Source organism: Gossypium hirsutum, chromosome A11 (assembly GCF_007990345.1).
Source record: "Gossypium hirsutum isolate 1008001.06 chromosome A11, Gossypium_hirsutum_v2.1, whole genome shotgun sequence".
Classification (NCBI taxonomy): domain Eukaryota; kingdom Viridiplantae; phylum Streptophyta; class Magnoliopsida; order Malvales; family Malvaceae; genus Gossypium; species Gossypium hirsutum.
Window position 1 is genome coordinate 111737934 of NC_053434.1, and position 14296 is coordinate 111752229.

Sequence of the window (14296 nt, forward strand, 5' to 3'; positions counted from 1 at the left end):
TCAAACCCAAAAAATAAGTCTAAAATTTTAGATTCACCTAATTCGACCCATAATTAAATTTAATAGATACAGTACAATAGTGGGTACGAAATGTTATAAATTAAGCTGAATGATCTAACATTATTATCAATTCAAGTTAATGTTTTCCCAAAACTTTAGGGTAAGCTTTTGAATAGTAGCTTCAAAATGGCTGTGGAAGATTGTAAACGATTAATATTCAAGTCATTTAAGGAACCAAAATTGACCCATTAATGAGAAAGTGATTGTGAAGGTTTTCAAATGTGGACCCCCAATCTTGAAATCTAATTTGCAAGGAAACAAGCATTTTTTTTCCTGGTCAATGGATGTTTCCTGCAAAAAACAAATATTGGTTGCACGTAACAATTAGTAGAAACGTTTTTTTTTTTTTTTGTAAGTGTCCCATTTTAAATTTTTTTGGATTTAAATTTATTATATGAAAATTACATTTTTATGTAGGGATGACAAAAATCCTCAAATCTAAATTTTAATTGATTTCAATTTTATATAATTTTTCCATCAGGTAAGAGAATTAGAATTTTCATTAAAATTTTTGGTATTAAGTTAGAATCGGTTAGATCGAATATGCTTTCTTCATATCTATATATTTGTTAAAATGCTCATTTTTTAAAACTATTTTAATTATGATTTCTTAATTTAATAAAAATTTAGATTAATTGTATTAGAAAACCCTAAACTATGACTCAAATTCTAGATTGGTCCTTAAATTTTAAAACATTTTAAATTGGTTCCTAAACTATAGCGCCTAAAGGTGGATTGATCTTTTTTATACCATTGTACACATACGAGGCCAGGTTCCACTTTCCCCTCCATTTTTTTTGTTGTGTGTGTGGGAAAGTTCTGAGTTTGTATGGGGCGTCAAGGCAGTTAATGCGGACATCCTAGTGTCACGGGCTGCAAATCAAAGCCCATGATGATTGCGCAAAGAGCATCCCATGAGGGTCGATCGATTAAATGAGGCTTATTCGACCCACTTAAACAAGCCCAATTTGTGGAACATATGGAGAAACTCGTCTACTTGAAGTCTGATGGCCTAGTGAAGCATTTACGGGAAATTAGGGCTACCTTGGTAGATATGGAAAGTAATTTTAAAAAAATTGTAATCTGATAAGATTTGATTCTGTAATCTTAAATGATTGAGTCAATCCTTAAGAATCACAATTGTATATAAGTTTTAATCTTGACCGTCAATGTAACTCAATATGTACCGTTGATTTTGGGGGAGCTTAACTATAAATAAAAGCCTTCTTCCGTCATTTGTAATCATTCCATTCTTTGTATTCTTTCTATAGTAATAGGATACTTTGAGAGCATTTACTCAAACACTTGGCGTGCTTTGCTTTATTGTGGCATTTTCTGTTTTTTTGTTACTCTTTCATTTTGAGTTGTTTCCATTTTATTTCAGTGCATTGGAGAATTTCTAGTGAGAATTCTCACTTTGCCAGATTTAGGCTGACATAAGGGGGATTTGAACCCAAGAAATCGCCTAAGGTTGTACAGTTAATGAGACTAAAGTTCTGGCTCCGTGACAGTTAGTATCAAAGTTAAGGTTCGAAGGAACCAATCGAGATGAAAAAAAGAGTAGAAGATAAAATTAAGCCTATGAAGATCCGTATGAAGTCTAAGAAAGCTAGTCGATCAGGGGACATGTTGTTGGATTTGTTAGAATGGGTGATCAATCTCGACGAGTCCATGGCAATATGAAGGAGACACTTGAGGTAGTCGAGGGATGCACTGTAGAGTTGAACTCGATGGGAGAGCAACTCAAGGAAAAAGCGTTGAAATCTTTGGGTTCCAATGTGGAAGAGATGCATAGGGTGCTCTATTCCACAACAAGTAAGCTGAAAATAAGGGACGATGCTCTCGAGGCCACGATGATTGCTTTGAAAGAGAAAACAATAACCAAAATGAGGGCTTTGAGCACAAGAATTTAAGAGCTCAAAGGAGAGCTTACTATGTGTCGAGCCGCCGTAGGTCAATGAGTGTTGGGTGCAAAACTAAATCTTGAGATAGATGCCCCTAAATTGGAGAAGTTCCAGGGGGCAAGGTCCGTAAGGGAAGTGGACAACTTTTTTTGGGAGATGGAGCAATACTTCCGTGTTGTGGGCATTAAGGATGACGATGCTAAGGTAAATACTACTACTAGATATTTTACTGATTTTGCTCTTTTTTGTTGAAGGCATAGGTTCATAGATGAAAAGTGTGGTCAACTTACAATTGGGACTTGGAAGAAGTTCCAAAAAGAGTTCAATGAGCAATTTTACCTCCAATATGTCGAGAATGAGGCTCAATCTAAGTTGGTTCTCGCAATAAGGCATAATTCGGGAGTATGTGAAGAAGTTTAGTAAACTGATGCTCTAAATAAATGATCTGAGTGAGAAAGAAACTTTCTTCTATTTCATGGATAGGTTGAAGTCGTGGGTGAAACATGAATTGGAACATCGAAGGGTCCAAGAACTGTCCAAAGCCATGATAATGGTAGAGTCCTTAATTGAGCTTGTTCTGTGAAAAGACAAGTTCAAGTCTTCCAAGCCCAATTGAGAAGAGCGATAGTGGGGAAAATGAAGAAGGACGAGTTGAATATAGCAACAGTAATGGTGGCAATGGGACACAAAATGGGAATGGGAAACTCAACAACCCAAAGGAAAAGAAGAGCGAGATAAAATGTTTTTTTATGTGGCGGTCCGCATATATAGTAAGGGACTGTTCGAAGCAAACCGTGTTTTTTGTCATCAAAGAGGATGATGAGCCAGAAAAAGAGTCTATAAAGCTTGGTTCAATCATGCGTCGTGTCAAATCCAATAGGGGCAAAAAGAGTGAGAAGAAGTTAGTGAAGTGCCTTCTTATGTAGTGAACTGAAACACATGAATTAAATAGACAAACTCTTGGATCAAAATTGATTTCAAGAGGAAAAACAAAAGCGTCATGAAAAACCGAAAGAAGAATAATTTAAATCCTACTCCTAAACTACTAGGTTTTTTTAAGGCGTCTAGGACAACTTAGTTACATTAAACCCCTACGGTACGTTTGGTTCACTGTAATGGAATAGGGCTGTAATTGAATAGAGTTGTAATGGAATATAGTTGTAATGGAATAGAGCTGTAATCAGTAATTCAATTGTTTGGTTGAATGGAATTGAATAGAGCTGTAATAGAATTCTTGTGTTTGGTTGAATGGAATAGATGTTGTAATAGTATAAGGAAAAAGACTTAAATGACCAAAGTACCCTTAGCAGAATTTTTGTAAATAGATGATTATTGTTATTAAATTTTAATAAGATTATTGTTCAATATATTTTAATAAAAATAAAAATAAATAATTTAATCATATTTTAGCATAATTATTATTAAATACAATTTAATAAAATAATATATAATTTAATAACATTATTAATATAATTATTAATAATATTTAATAATAATTTTAATATAACATTATTATTAAAAATATTTCGATGCCTAATATATTTGCTTTAATCTAGCCTCTCACTTGTTCTCTTAGGTCACAATCGCCAATATAAAAATGAGTTTAACATACGATATGATAATCCTCTAATAACATTTTATTTTAATAGTCAATTTTAATAGAAAACATATTTTTTATATTTTATTTTATCCTTTATAATAACATGATAACAACAATTAATTATTTATAGCAATCTTTTGGTGAAATAAAAACCTTCAAATTTTACATAAAAATTACTAAATTTTAGTAACATTAGTTCTTTTCATATGTGAAATAAAAAATAAAAACTCATAGTTCTTTATGTTATTCAAAAACATGAAGAAAACTTGATATAAATACAGAAGGAGCTGAGATCCGCAATCCTTTGTCTCAAAAGCCATTCCTCATTTTATGTTAATAAAAAACTTATAGTTCTTTATGTTATTCTCGTATAAGAAATAACAAATTCTCTCCATGGCATTGGCTTCTCTTAGAAAGTCAAACTCATATCCAATCTTGACAGCACAAAGGATAAATAATTAACGACATGCAGAAGAAAAAAGAAATCCAAACCCAAGTGGAACGATACTCTCAATTTACATAAATTTGAAAAATTCATAAAAGAAGGATAGATGTGTTTTGCAAGGAACATCAGTGTGAATACAAATACCTTTTTTTCCATTTCCTTGCTAACGAAAAACAGATCAAATTTGACATCATTCTTGTGAATGTATAGTGCAAATGCTTGTAAGTTACGGATGTCGGTCATCATAAGATCCCAGATTCCCGAATATTGCACTTGCCATAAACTTGAATGGTCAAAATCACATAGACATGTGAGGTTTTAAAATTATTTTCAAGGGGACTTACCTTAACAACAACATCGATCTTTTCACCTCTCAATCCTGCTTGATGAACCTAATTCAGATACGAACATATGTTAAGGTATATCCACTCTGTTCTTGTAAGCATTATCCACATCTGTGCCTTAACTTTGTTCCCATTTATATCTAACTTCTAACTTTGAAACTCTACTTCTATGGTTGACTTTGAATTTGGGTAGAACTCATTCCTAGCAAATCTAGCAAGTAAATTTGATATCCCAACAGCTAAATCACTAACTAGTAGAATCTTGAAAAGGTAATCCTCAGCTTTTTCTTCCTCTGAAACAAAAGCCATTTTCCAACCTTCCTACGACTGTTATTCTATATAACCATATCAACAGTGGAAAGCACTCGGAATTAAGTTTCTTCTCTGGTACTCGAAGTTATCACCTAAGAAGCACCAACCTTATATCATGTTCAAGAACAGAAATGGATTTACAGAAGAAAAGAATAAAGGCACGCTGAAAAAGGAAGCTAAAATAGGAATAAAGAGTACAACTGTCATTCAGCAATTGCTTCCATGAAAATACCTTTCTTGTGAAGCAAATATTAGGTCAATTGAATAAAAAAGGAATAAACTCTACTCCGCTTTCACCCTCCTGCAACATAGACAAATCTATCCTGAGTGCCCTACGCGTGTAGTACTAATCACCTTCCTAGTGAATATGTACGTTACGGTTCCTGCAGTAACAAGAGGAGGGCCCTCATGTAAAACCAACCAAAGTACTAATCGTTATAGTACAGGTAAAACAAATGTCTGTCTCCGGCTAAAATATTCAAGATAAGTAAAATATTTATCAGAATTTGAAAAGTAAACAATTAAGTGAAACAAGTAATATGCAACTCATTAAAGTCTTTTAATTATATAGTTCCTTAAAAGGCAAGGAACAGTACCTTGATCTCTCCATCTTGCTAAAACCTTGCCTCGCACCTGAAATCCCACTTAAGCTCCTTCTACTGCTTAGATTTTAGAAGCTCAAAACAAGGACATGTGATAAATGACAGATCATTCATGTGAAATATCCAAATAATCGATTGGAAATAAAACCACAACTCACCCAACGACCGTGACAGATTAATAGCTCACCTAAGATTCCTAATCCTATGTTTAGTCCTTGCGCTTAACTAGTAAAACATCACATCATTTTTGTATAAACTTTAAAAGTTAACAGATATAAGTGTCATTAGATAACAAAAAACTAGAGGCCAGATTTAGAAGCAAAGAACTGATAATTGATAAGATCTTTTGAACAACAATTATATAGCTATGAAATCAATCATAAGCAACAAATCAGCTAAAAGGGCAAAATAAGATGATTGATTGTATAATAATATGCATCAACTATGCACTAGACCTTATAAGATAACATGTGATAGTTCAATCTTTTGAATATTACCACTGGACCATGGTACAGAAACAACATAGAACTTCATATATAAACAAGCCCCTGTGCTTTCACTTCTAAATGTAAGAATTCTTTTAAAAAGTTATTTTTTGTCTTATTCTTTGTTTTAACCATTAGAGATGCTGAAAAACTCAATCTTTAAAAGGTTTCATATATTTTTCAATAAGAATCTTTTAAAGAGTTAAATTTAAGGATTGAAAACTTTTACTACTATGTCAAGAACTCATAAAAATTCACTAAAACACAGAAACTCTGATTGTATGAACTAGAGAACTTTCACCAGGAAATAAACTATAGATCCAAGTAAATCAATTTCAACATTCAAAGAGAAAAAAAATATATGCTCTTGATCATAAAGTAGAGCATCTGCATCAAGTAAAGAGAGATCAAATTATAGCATACTAGACTCAGTTTTTACAGAGAGATCAAATTATAGCATACTAGACTCAGTTTTGCATCGAAGAGACACCAGTAGAAACTAAATCACCAAGCAAACTGCCCTTTTATTTTATATTTTACAATTGACTAAAAGGCTAGAACCAAGTTCATATATGGAATAGCCAGTTAACTCTTTCCATAAAAGAAGAAAATAAAAACCTTAAAAGCACCGAACCATTATAACTAAGTCTAGAATATCCACATGAATTAGAGCAGAAAAAATCGATTTACACATTATGCCTTCACCTTAATTGCTGCTCTTACCTAAACAAGAAATTCAATAGGTCAAAAACACACTTGCAGATACACACTTGATTTATCAATAATTAAAGTTGGTTTCAAAAGGGTACAATCCACGAGTGACCACTGCGGGCTTTCCAGCAACATTACACTGCAGCCTTTTGAAATAAGAAAACCTGCAAGGAAAAAGGAAGTTAATTAGCAACAAAGCTTTAACAAATTGCCATGAACGCACAAACCCAAAACAAACAAAAAAAAAGATAAAATGAAAATTTAAACTTACCAAAACAAAAGAAACCCTAAATCAAGAGAAAAATCCAAAGAGAAATCACTGATGCATTGATAGAGCAATTAGCGAATAGAAAAATATTGTAGTCTTTGTAGATACAATCCCAACCTGAAATTGAAATCCCTTGCTATCTACAAAAAGAAAAAAAAATCATGATTTCATCTACAAAAAATCAAGGAATAGGAAAAGAAAGAAAAAATTACAGGGTATTGGTGAAATGAATGTTAGCTTCAAGAGCCTTGAGAGAATCCTTGAACGATTTCCTCATCTCCCTTATCTCTGTTTTCTTTTTCTTGGTGAAATTACAGATTAATAGCTCATCCTTGAACGAGGAGACAGGGATGGGGTGTGGTGGCTTGAGGTGTTTCCTGAAGGAGAGTGGTGAAGGGCAAGAATAGGAGGTTATGTTTTTTTCTTTATTCGGTGGAGGCTCTGCATTGCTATTCTTTGGTTCTGGTGGGGACTGGCTATTAAGGGAGAAGATGGAATACCTGGTGGGGATGAATGTGAATTCGTTGAATGAAGGATTCAGTGAACCAAACTAAGGAATACCTGTTTATCACTGAATCAGTCAGGAACCGTTTAGTTATTCATGCCAACCAAACATACCCTAATGTCTTATTAATAGAGGTGTCGGTAGCCCAAATTAGGTCTTCGGTACGTCCTATGTCTTTGTATAAATTTGACTGCATGGATGAAAATAGCATCGAATTACTTGGGCAAGACGTTGACCTGTGTCGCGCCACACCCTTTGCGTGGGGTGACATGATACCCAATTTCAGCCTTGTGTCATTTGTTTGGTGCTTTGACGTCTCAGGAAGCTTGTGCATCACTCGTCCCTCACTTCCACGTCAATTGGGCCTTTATATCTTCATCCTATACACTCAATTGAACATTTTAGCACAACATAAGGCCCGTGTAGGCCTATTGGGTCACAACACTTATAAAAATGTGTTAAAAAACACTTATTTTATTAATATTGAATTCTATGACCTAATTATCAAAAACATAATATAAAATCCTAAATTGTATAGAAAATAAGCTCCTTTAAGTGCAGAATTGACCCGAATTAACTACTACATTTGACATGTCACTAAATTAATATAATATGTAAAAGTTGATGACTAAATTTGTTCTTATACCTTTTTTAACTGTCACCTCAGCTAGTCATTTGTGATTTTAACAAGATTGACTAAAATGATTAAATGTGTAACTTGGATGCTTAAATAACAAACTCTTTATTTTGAGTGCCTAAAATGAAATTTTTTATAATTAAGTGACTATATGTGTAGTTGACCGTTATTAATTAATGTAAAACTAGTTTCTATTTGATATTTCAAGGGGGTGTATGGAAAACAGTCTAATAATTGATTTGGGTGCAATTGATTATAATTACTTGTATCATATTTGAATAATATTTGTAATTAGCGAATCCTATTAAATTATTACTTTAATAGTTACGCTTTTTTACAATTATTTTATGTGGTAGAAGCACACCAATCCCTCAAAAAATTATCATAATATTTCAATTTCGTACTTGCAAAATGATTTCCATTTATGATTAATTTGTCGAATCTTTGAATTTTTTCCCCACAGCCACAAGAATTATGAGCTACCATTTGTAGAACAAATGGCTTAGTAATACTCTTCTTTTCCAATATCACTATCATTCATAACAAATTTTACAGCTCAGTTTTCCAAATTCCAATTTGGTAACCCCACTAATGTTAACACCTAAAGTTTACCTGTCAATCCCACAAATATGTACAAATTATTTATTTAGAATATGATATTAAATAAATACAACATGAAAAATCATTGAAATATGATACGTCAAAGTTTACTAAAAATCCTTATATTATCATATAAAATTCATTTTAGCCCCTTTACTAAAAATTACTTTAGATTAATAGTTATATATTAAAATTTTATTCAAATCATGACACCGTTATAATTTTTCATTAGATTTCTAATAAGATACACAAAATATTACATACCCAACTGATTTACTCGTAACCCGACTCATAAAAAAACCCAATCAACCCAAAAAAGTCCATGCATTTTTACATAGATATTTTTGGGAAAGGTTGGGTATAAGTAAATCAATTGTGTATGATATATTTTGTCCAAATTATCAGTAACTTAACAACAAATTGTAATGTTGCTATGATTTGCATAAAATTTTAATGTATAAAAACCAATCTTGAGCAATTTTTAGTAAGGAATTAAAATGAACTTTACTAGGAACTCCTAGTAGACTTTGACCAATAAGATACAATGTAAAAAAATTAGTTTCTTTTCCCGTGCAATGCACAGGTTAGTTGTATATATTAATTATAAAAAAATTAAATATATTTTTAATTTTTTAAAAAAATTGTACATTTTAAAAAATAATAAAAAATAATATAACCTAAATATTTTATAAAATATTTTATATTGTTCAACCCATCTATTAGTTGAGTCAATGAAATCTATTTGATAAATCTTCATAATATTCTTATTCATTTCAAGCTCTTTAAATGAAAAATAGGGCCTAATGAAAATAAAAGTATAAAAATTAAATTTGTGAAGATATATCTAACCTTAATATTAATTTAACTAATGAATTTTTTTTATTTAACAATCTCATTATGAGTTTTGATAATATCTGTTCTTTTTTACATAATACCCAGTGTTACCCATAGCCCCTCCCCAACTGGTAAATAGGAGGATAATGCGTTTCATCATACTCGAACCTACGATCCTTCTCCATTAGCAACGGTGATTATCATTTAAATAAATTTATTTTTATGGAAACTATTTTAAAAAATTATCATTTAAATTATCATTCATCAAATATACAATGATTTTAAATTCTGGGGTTTCATGATAGTAGAATGTAAAATGTTGGGAGCACAACATCAATACTTGATGGTTAAGAGTCTACCCACTATGTAAGCATGCACATAGAAACGTTTGCCTAAACACTACCAACCCTTTCCATATTTATTTCCTTATAAATTTGAATGTTAAGAGCGGAATCCCTATACCAAAATGGCTCACAAAACCCTTCATTCCAACCAAAAGCTCTTCACTCTCTCCCTAATTCTTCTCTCTTTATCACTGTTAATCTTTTTTATATTTTTCGGATCAAAAAACAACGTTGTCAACAGATTTAAGGTCGAAACAGATCAACCTAATCAATTTTTTACAAATCCGAGATGGTTTGATCTTATTCAAGAAGAGAGTAACGGTGATAAGAAGATCAAGGTTGGTTTAGTTAATCTCAATGATGAAGAAGTGAGTCAATATGAAGTGCATGGAAATGGTTCACTTGTTGATACCGTTCGTGTACATTTTGATCGTGTTTCTAAGGTAAGAGAATGGAATGATTTTTTTCCTGTTTGGATTAATGAAGACTCAAACTTGCAACCGCCGACGTGTCCGGAGATCCCCATGCCACGGCTGGAGGAGTATTGGGACCTTAGTGTCGTGGTGGCTAAGGTACCATGTGATGGGTGGACAAGTGAGGCAGGGATGAGGGATGTGTTTAGGTTACAAGTGAATTTGGTGGTGGCTAATCTTTTGGTAAGGAGTGGTTGTGCCAAAGGGCCGGACATTAAACGGGAGGTGTACGCGGTGTTCATCGGCCATTGTGGGCCGATGCCGGAGATATTCAGATGTGATGATCTGTTGAGGAAGGAAGGGGATCATTGGGTGTATAAGCCTGAGCTGAAGAGGCTGAAACAAAAGGTGCTCATGCCTCCAGGGACATGCCAAATTGCTTATCCATTTGGAAAAACAGGTTTGTTTTAGTTTGCTTTTAGTTTTGTTTAATATTTTTTTTCTTTGAAAAAATTGAAAAAAAATTACATGTTATGAGAGTTTTAAATTGTATAAATTCAAATATAGGCTCTATTGATTAAAAATTAATCAATTAATTTCTGAGATACTCTAATTAAATTAATAATTCTTCACATAATAAAATACCTATTCTTTTCAATACAATATCTAAAATTATCTATAGCCTCTCCCCAACCTTTAAATAAGAGGATAATGCGCTTTACACTCGAGCTCATGTCCTCTTGTACAAGCAATAATGTCAATATCAATCGAGCTAATATTCAATTACAATTTTATTTAAATTTAACTTCAAAATAAAGAGAATTAGTTATCATACCAAATAAAGAGAATTCATATAAGGTAATACAACTTTTGGTATGGTGGCATATATTTGACCTTGCCATGTTTATAGGTAAATATTAAATGTCAAGATTTGCTATATTTATTTTTGGAATTTTTTACTCATTAAAGCTTATTGTTCTTAACTCATATACACAAAATTGTCTTAAATATTGAAATAATAGCACTGTAAACTAGAATCTTAAATTTCATTCTAACCACTAAAATTAGTATTTAGTACCTTTCACTTTAGTAATTTGCCATAATTTGATTTTTTTTATTACTATTAATTTTATGCCTTAGTCACCATTAACGCAGTTTAAAATTTTCATTAGTCATGAATCCCATGTGATGGTTTGATGGTTAAGAGTGTTCGCCGCTCTAAGTATGACATGGGTTCGAGTCGCGCTAGTCGCGTTGGTTGTTTAAGCTTTACGTTGTTATTGTAATTCACAAAAAAAAAGAAAGAAAAGAAATCAATTAATCATGATCAGTCTAGTTTAGTTGATTGCACTTAATTGTGTTTTTTCTTCAATTTAAAGATTCGGGAAAGTTATGGGTAAAATTAAGGGTGTAATCTAACTAAGTCGAGTTCAAATACTACTTAGCTTGAGGTCGATTTGAAATTCGAAGCTCGATTAGACATTTGTTTTTAAGCTTGAGCTCAGCTCGAAATATAAGTAATCTACTCGAGTTCGAGCTCGATTAAACTTATTTACTAATTTTTGTACTCTCTTTTTTGATACACAATTTCTATACTCAAGTTCAAGCTCAGCTTGATAATTAAGTTTAAGATTAATAATATATATTAAGAGCAATAACAAAATTTAATAATATAAAAAAATATGAAAAGCTCGATAAGACTTATTAGCCATTCAAATCAAGTATTATTAAACTCGAATTCGACTCAATCAATAGGTTGAGTTGCTTAAGCTAGAGTTCAGCTCGACAAATACCGAATTGAATTTAAAATTTTTTTTATTCAAATTCAAGTAGAATGTGAGCACCATTATCTCATTTCATCCTTAGGTAGAGTTAGGCATTGTATTAAAATAAAATTCCGTTGGTTATTAATCAGACTTTGGTTCAATGGCGGAACTGAATTCTTGAGAATTTTGAGATATTAGATTCGTATTTGAGTTTCAAGTATTGAATTTTTAATAAAAAATTTCATATCAAATTATTAGTGATTTGGACTAATTGCTATTTAAATTTCAAATAAAACCTAAATTGTTGTTTTTGTAATACAGTTTTATATTTATTCCACAGATAATGCACGGGAAAATAAGCTGAAAAACAGGCAATTTAATCACAGGGAAGCATATGTAACAGTTCTTCACTCCTCCGATGCTTATGTATGTGGCGCCATAGCTTTGGCACAAAGCATTATTCGAACCAATTCAACGAAAGATTTACTGCTTCTCCACGATGAACACGTATCCCCTAGATCCTTAACAGGCCTAAGAACTGCCGGCTGGAAAACAAGACAAATCGAACGAATTCGAAGCCCCTTTGCGAAGAAAGGTTCATACAACGAATGGAATTACAGCAAGCTCCGAATCTGGTTGTTAACATGGTATCACAAAGTCGTTTTCATTGATTCAGATTTACTGGTTTTCAAAAACATGGATTGGGTCTTCCATTATCCCCAGATTTCAGCTGCTGGAAATGATAGAACTCTGTTCAATTCAGGGATCATGGTGATCGAGCCTTCACTGTGTACCTTCGAAGATTTGATGTTGAAAAGCTTCAAGGTGGGATCATACAATGGAGGAGACCAAGGGTTTTTAAATGAAGTGTTCACTTGGTGGCATAGGTTGCCTAACGAAGTGAATTTCCTCAAGTATTTTGATAGGAACCACAGTTTAGATCGTGAAAAGATACCTGATGATCTTTCTGCGATTCATTATTTGGGTTTGAAGCCATGGATGTGTTACAGAGACTATGATTGTAATTGGGATATAAAGGAAAGACAAGTTTTCGCTAGTGATAAAGCTCATGAGAAATGGTGGCAAGTATATGATGAAATGGCTGAGAGACTGAAGCCATATTGTGGGTTGAGTCCACATATGAATTGGAGGATAAAGAAATGGAGAAGGATTGCTAAGAAACTTAGCTTACCTGATGAACATTGGAAGATTGGTGTAACTGATCCTCGACAGTACAATCTTGTTCAATAAAGAAAAGGGTGCCCAATTCTTGAAGGGAAAAATCAGAAATATTTTGAATTTAAGATTGACGGATTGAAAATAATGGTTGATCGACTTTCTATTCACATTAGTCTCAAATTCCATCAAGTTATTAAATTATTTGAAAGTTTTCATTTAAGTCATTGAACTATTCTAAAGTTTTTAATTAAAAAACTAAGGCTTAGTTTGAATGGGCGGTGTGTTTACCTCCGGTGAGGTTAAAAACAGCAGTGACAGTGAGATTAGTTACTGTAGCGGTGATATTAGATATGAGATTAGAAACAACGGTGGAATGTGTGTTTAGATTCAAACGCAACTGTAACGGTGAGGTGAGAATAAAAATAACTATTAAGGACACCATATTAGAATTTATATATAATAGAAGTTTTTTAAATTATTTTACTTTTTTAAAATTATTAAAATATGTGAATTTATAAATTCATTTAATAAAATATTAAAATGTATCTTCCAATATTTTATTATAAATATTTTAATGAATTATATAATCAATTTAAATTATTTATTAGATAAAATGATAATTATTTTTAATTTTTTATAGTTAAATATTCTTTTATAACAATGATAAATATTATTTTCACAAATAGTAACATTATACTTGGATCAAATTTTGAAGTATCTAAACGGATATTTTTAATAAAAATATAGTAACATAAGACATAACAAGTTTCATTATTATTAGAAATTAGGTTATGATACAAAATGTTTTTACAAATATGGATTAATTAAACTAGTTGCAATGGTTTCCCTTAATATCGCGATTTCAAGGTCACTTTCACTATTAGAAGAACTCGATTTACCTCTATCAAAATGGCCTAAAGAGACTGGCATGTCGGGTATATTCTCAAATTGTCGAAAATCTTCATCATTTGACCAAGCATGTCTTCGAATGTAATTATGCAAAACTATTGTTGCAATAACTATTAAAACTTGCTTGTTGAATGAATAACTTGGAATATCTCTTAATATTGGCCAGTTTTTTTCCACACTCCAAATGTTCGTTCAATCACAGAGCGTAACGAAGAATGGGCATGATTAAAGATTTCTTTTTTTTTCCAGATACTTGATGATTACCTCGACAAAAATCAGGTAAATGATATCGTTTCCCCCTATATGGACCTAGAAAACCTACCATTTGTGGATATCCTGAATCCACAAGATAATATTTTCCTACAAAAAAGTAAAACA

General features: G+C 32.0%; 1 protein-coding gene and 1 long non-coding RNA gene across 2 annotated transcripts; one reads left to right on the forward strand and one right to left on the reverse strand.

Annotated features, from left to right (window-relative positions):
* Nucleotides 1-4078: 4078 nt before the first annotated feature.
* LOC107887347 (uncharacterized) lies at nucleotides 4079-7334 on the reverse strand. The gene is made up of 5 exons (XR_001681153.2): nucleotides 6944-7334; nucleotides 6735-6871; nucleotides 5262-6627; nucleotides 4898-5048; nucleotides 4079-4757 (listed from the first exon to the last, which is right to left on the reverse strand). It is a non-coding gene; the product is annotated as an uncharacterized lncRNA (long non-coding RNA).
* A 2439-nt stretch (nucleotides 7335-9773) lies between these two features.
* Nucleotides 9774-13181, forward strand: LOC107955650 (putative UDP-glucuronate:xylan alpha-glucuronosyltransferase 4). Its single transcript, XM_016891456.2, has 2 exons — nucleotides 9774-10524; nucleotides 12171-13181. Exons 1-2 carry the CDS (start codon nucleotides 9774-9776, stop codon nucleotides 13079-13081), a joined length of 1662 nt encoding a protein of 553 aa, XP_016746945.1. The 3' UTR covers nucleotides 13082-13181.
* Nucleotides 13182-14296: the final 1115 nt, after the last annotated feature.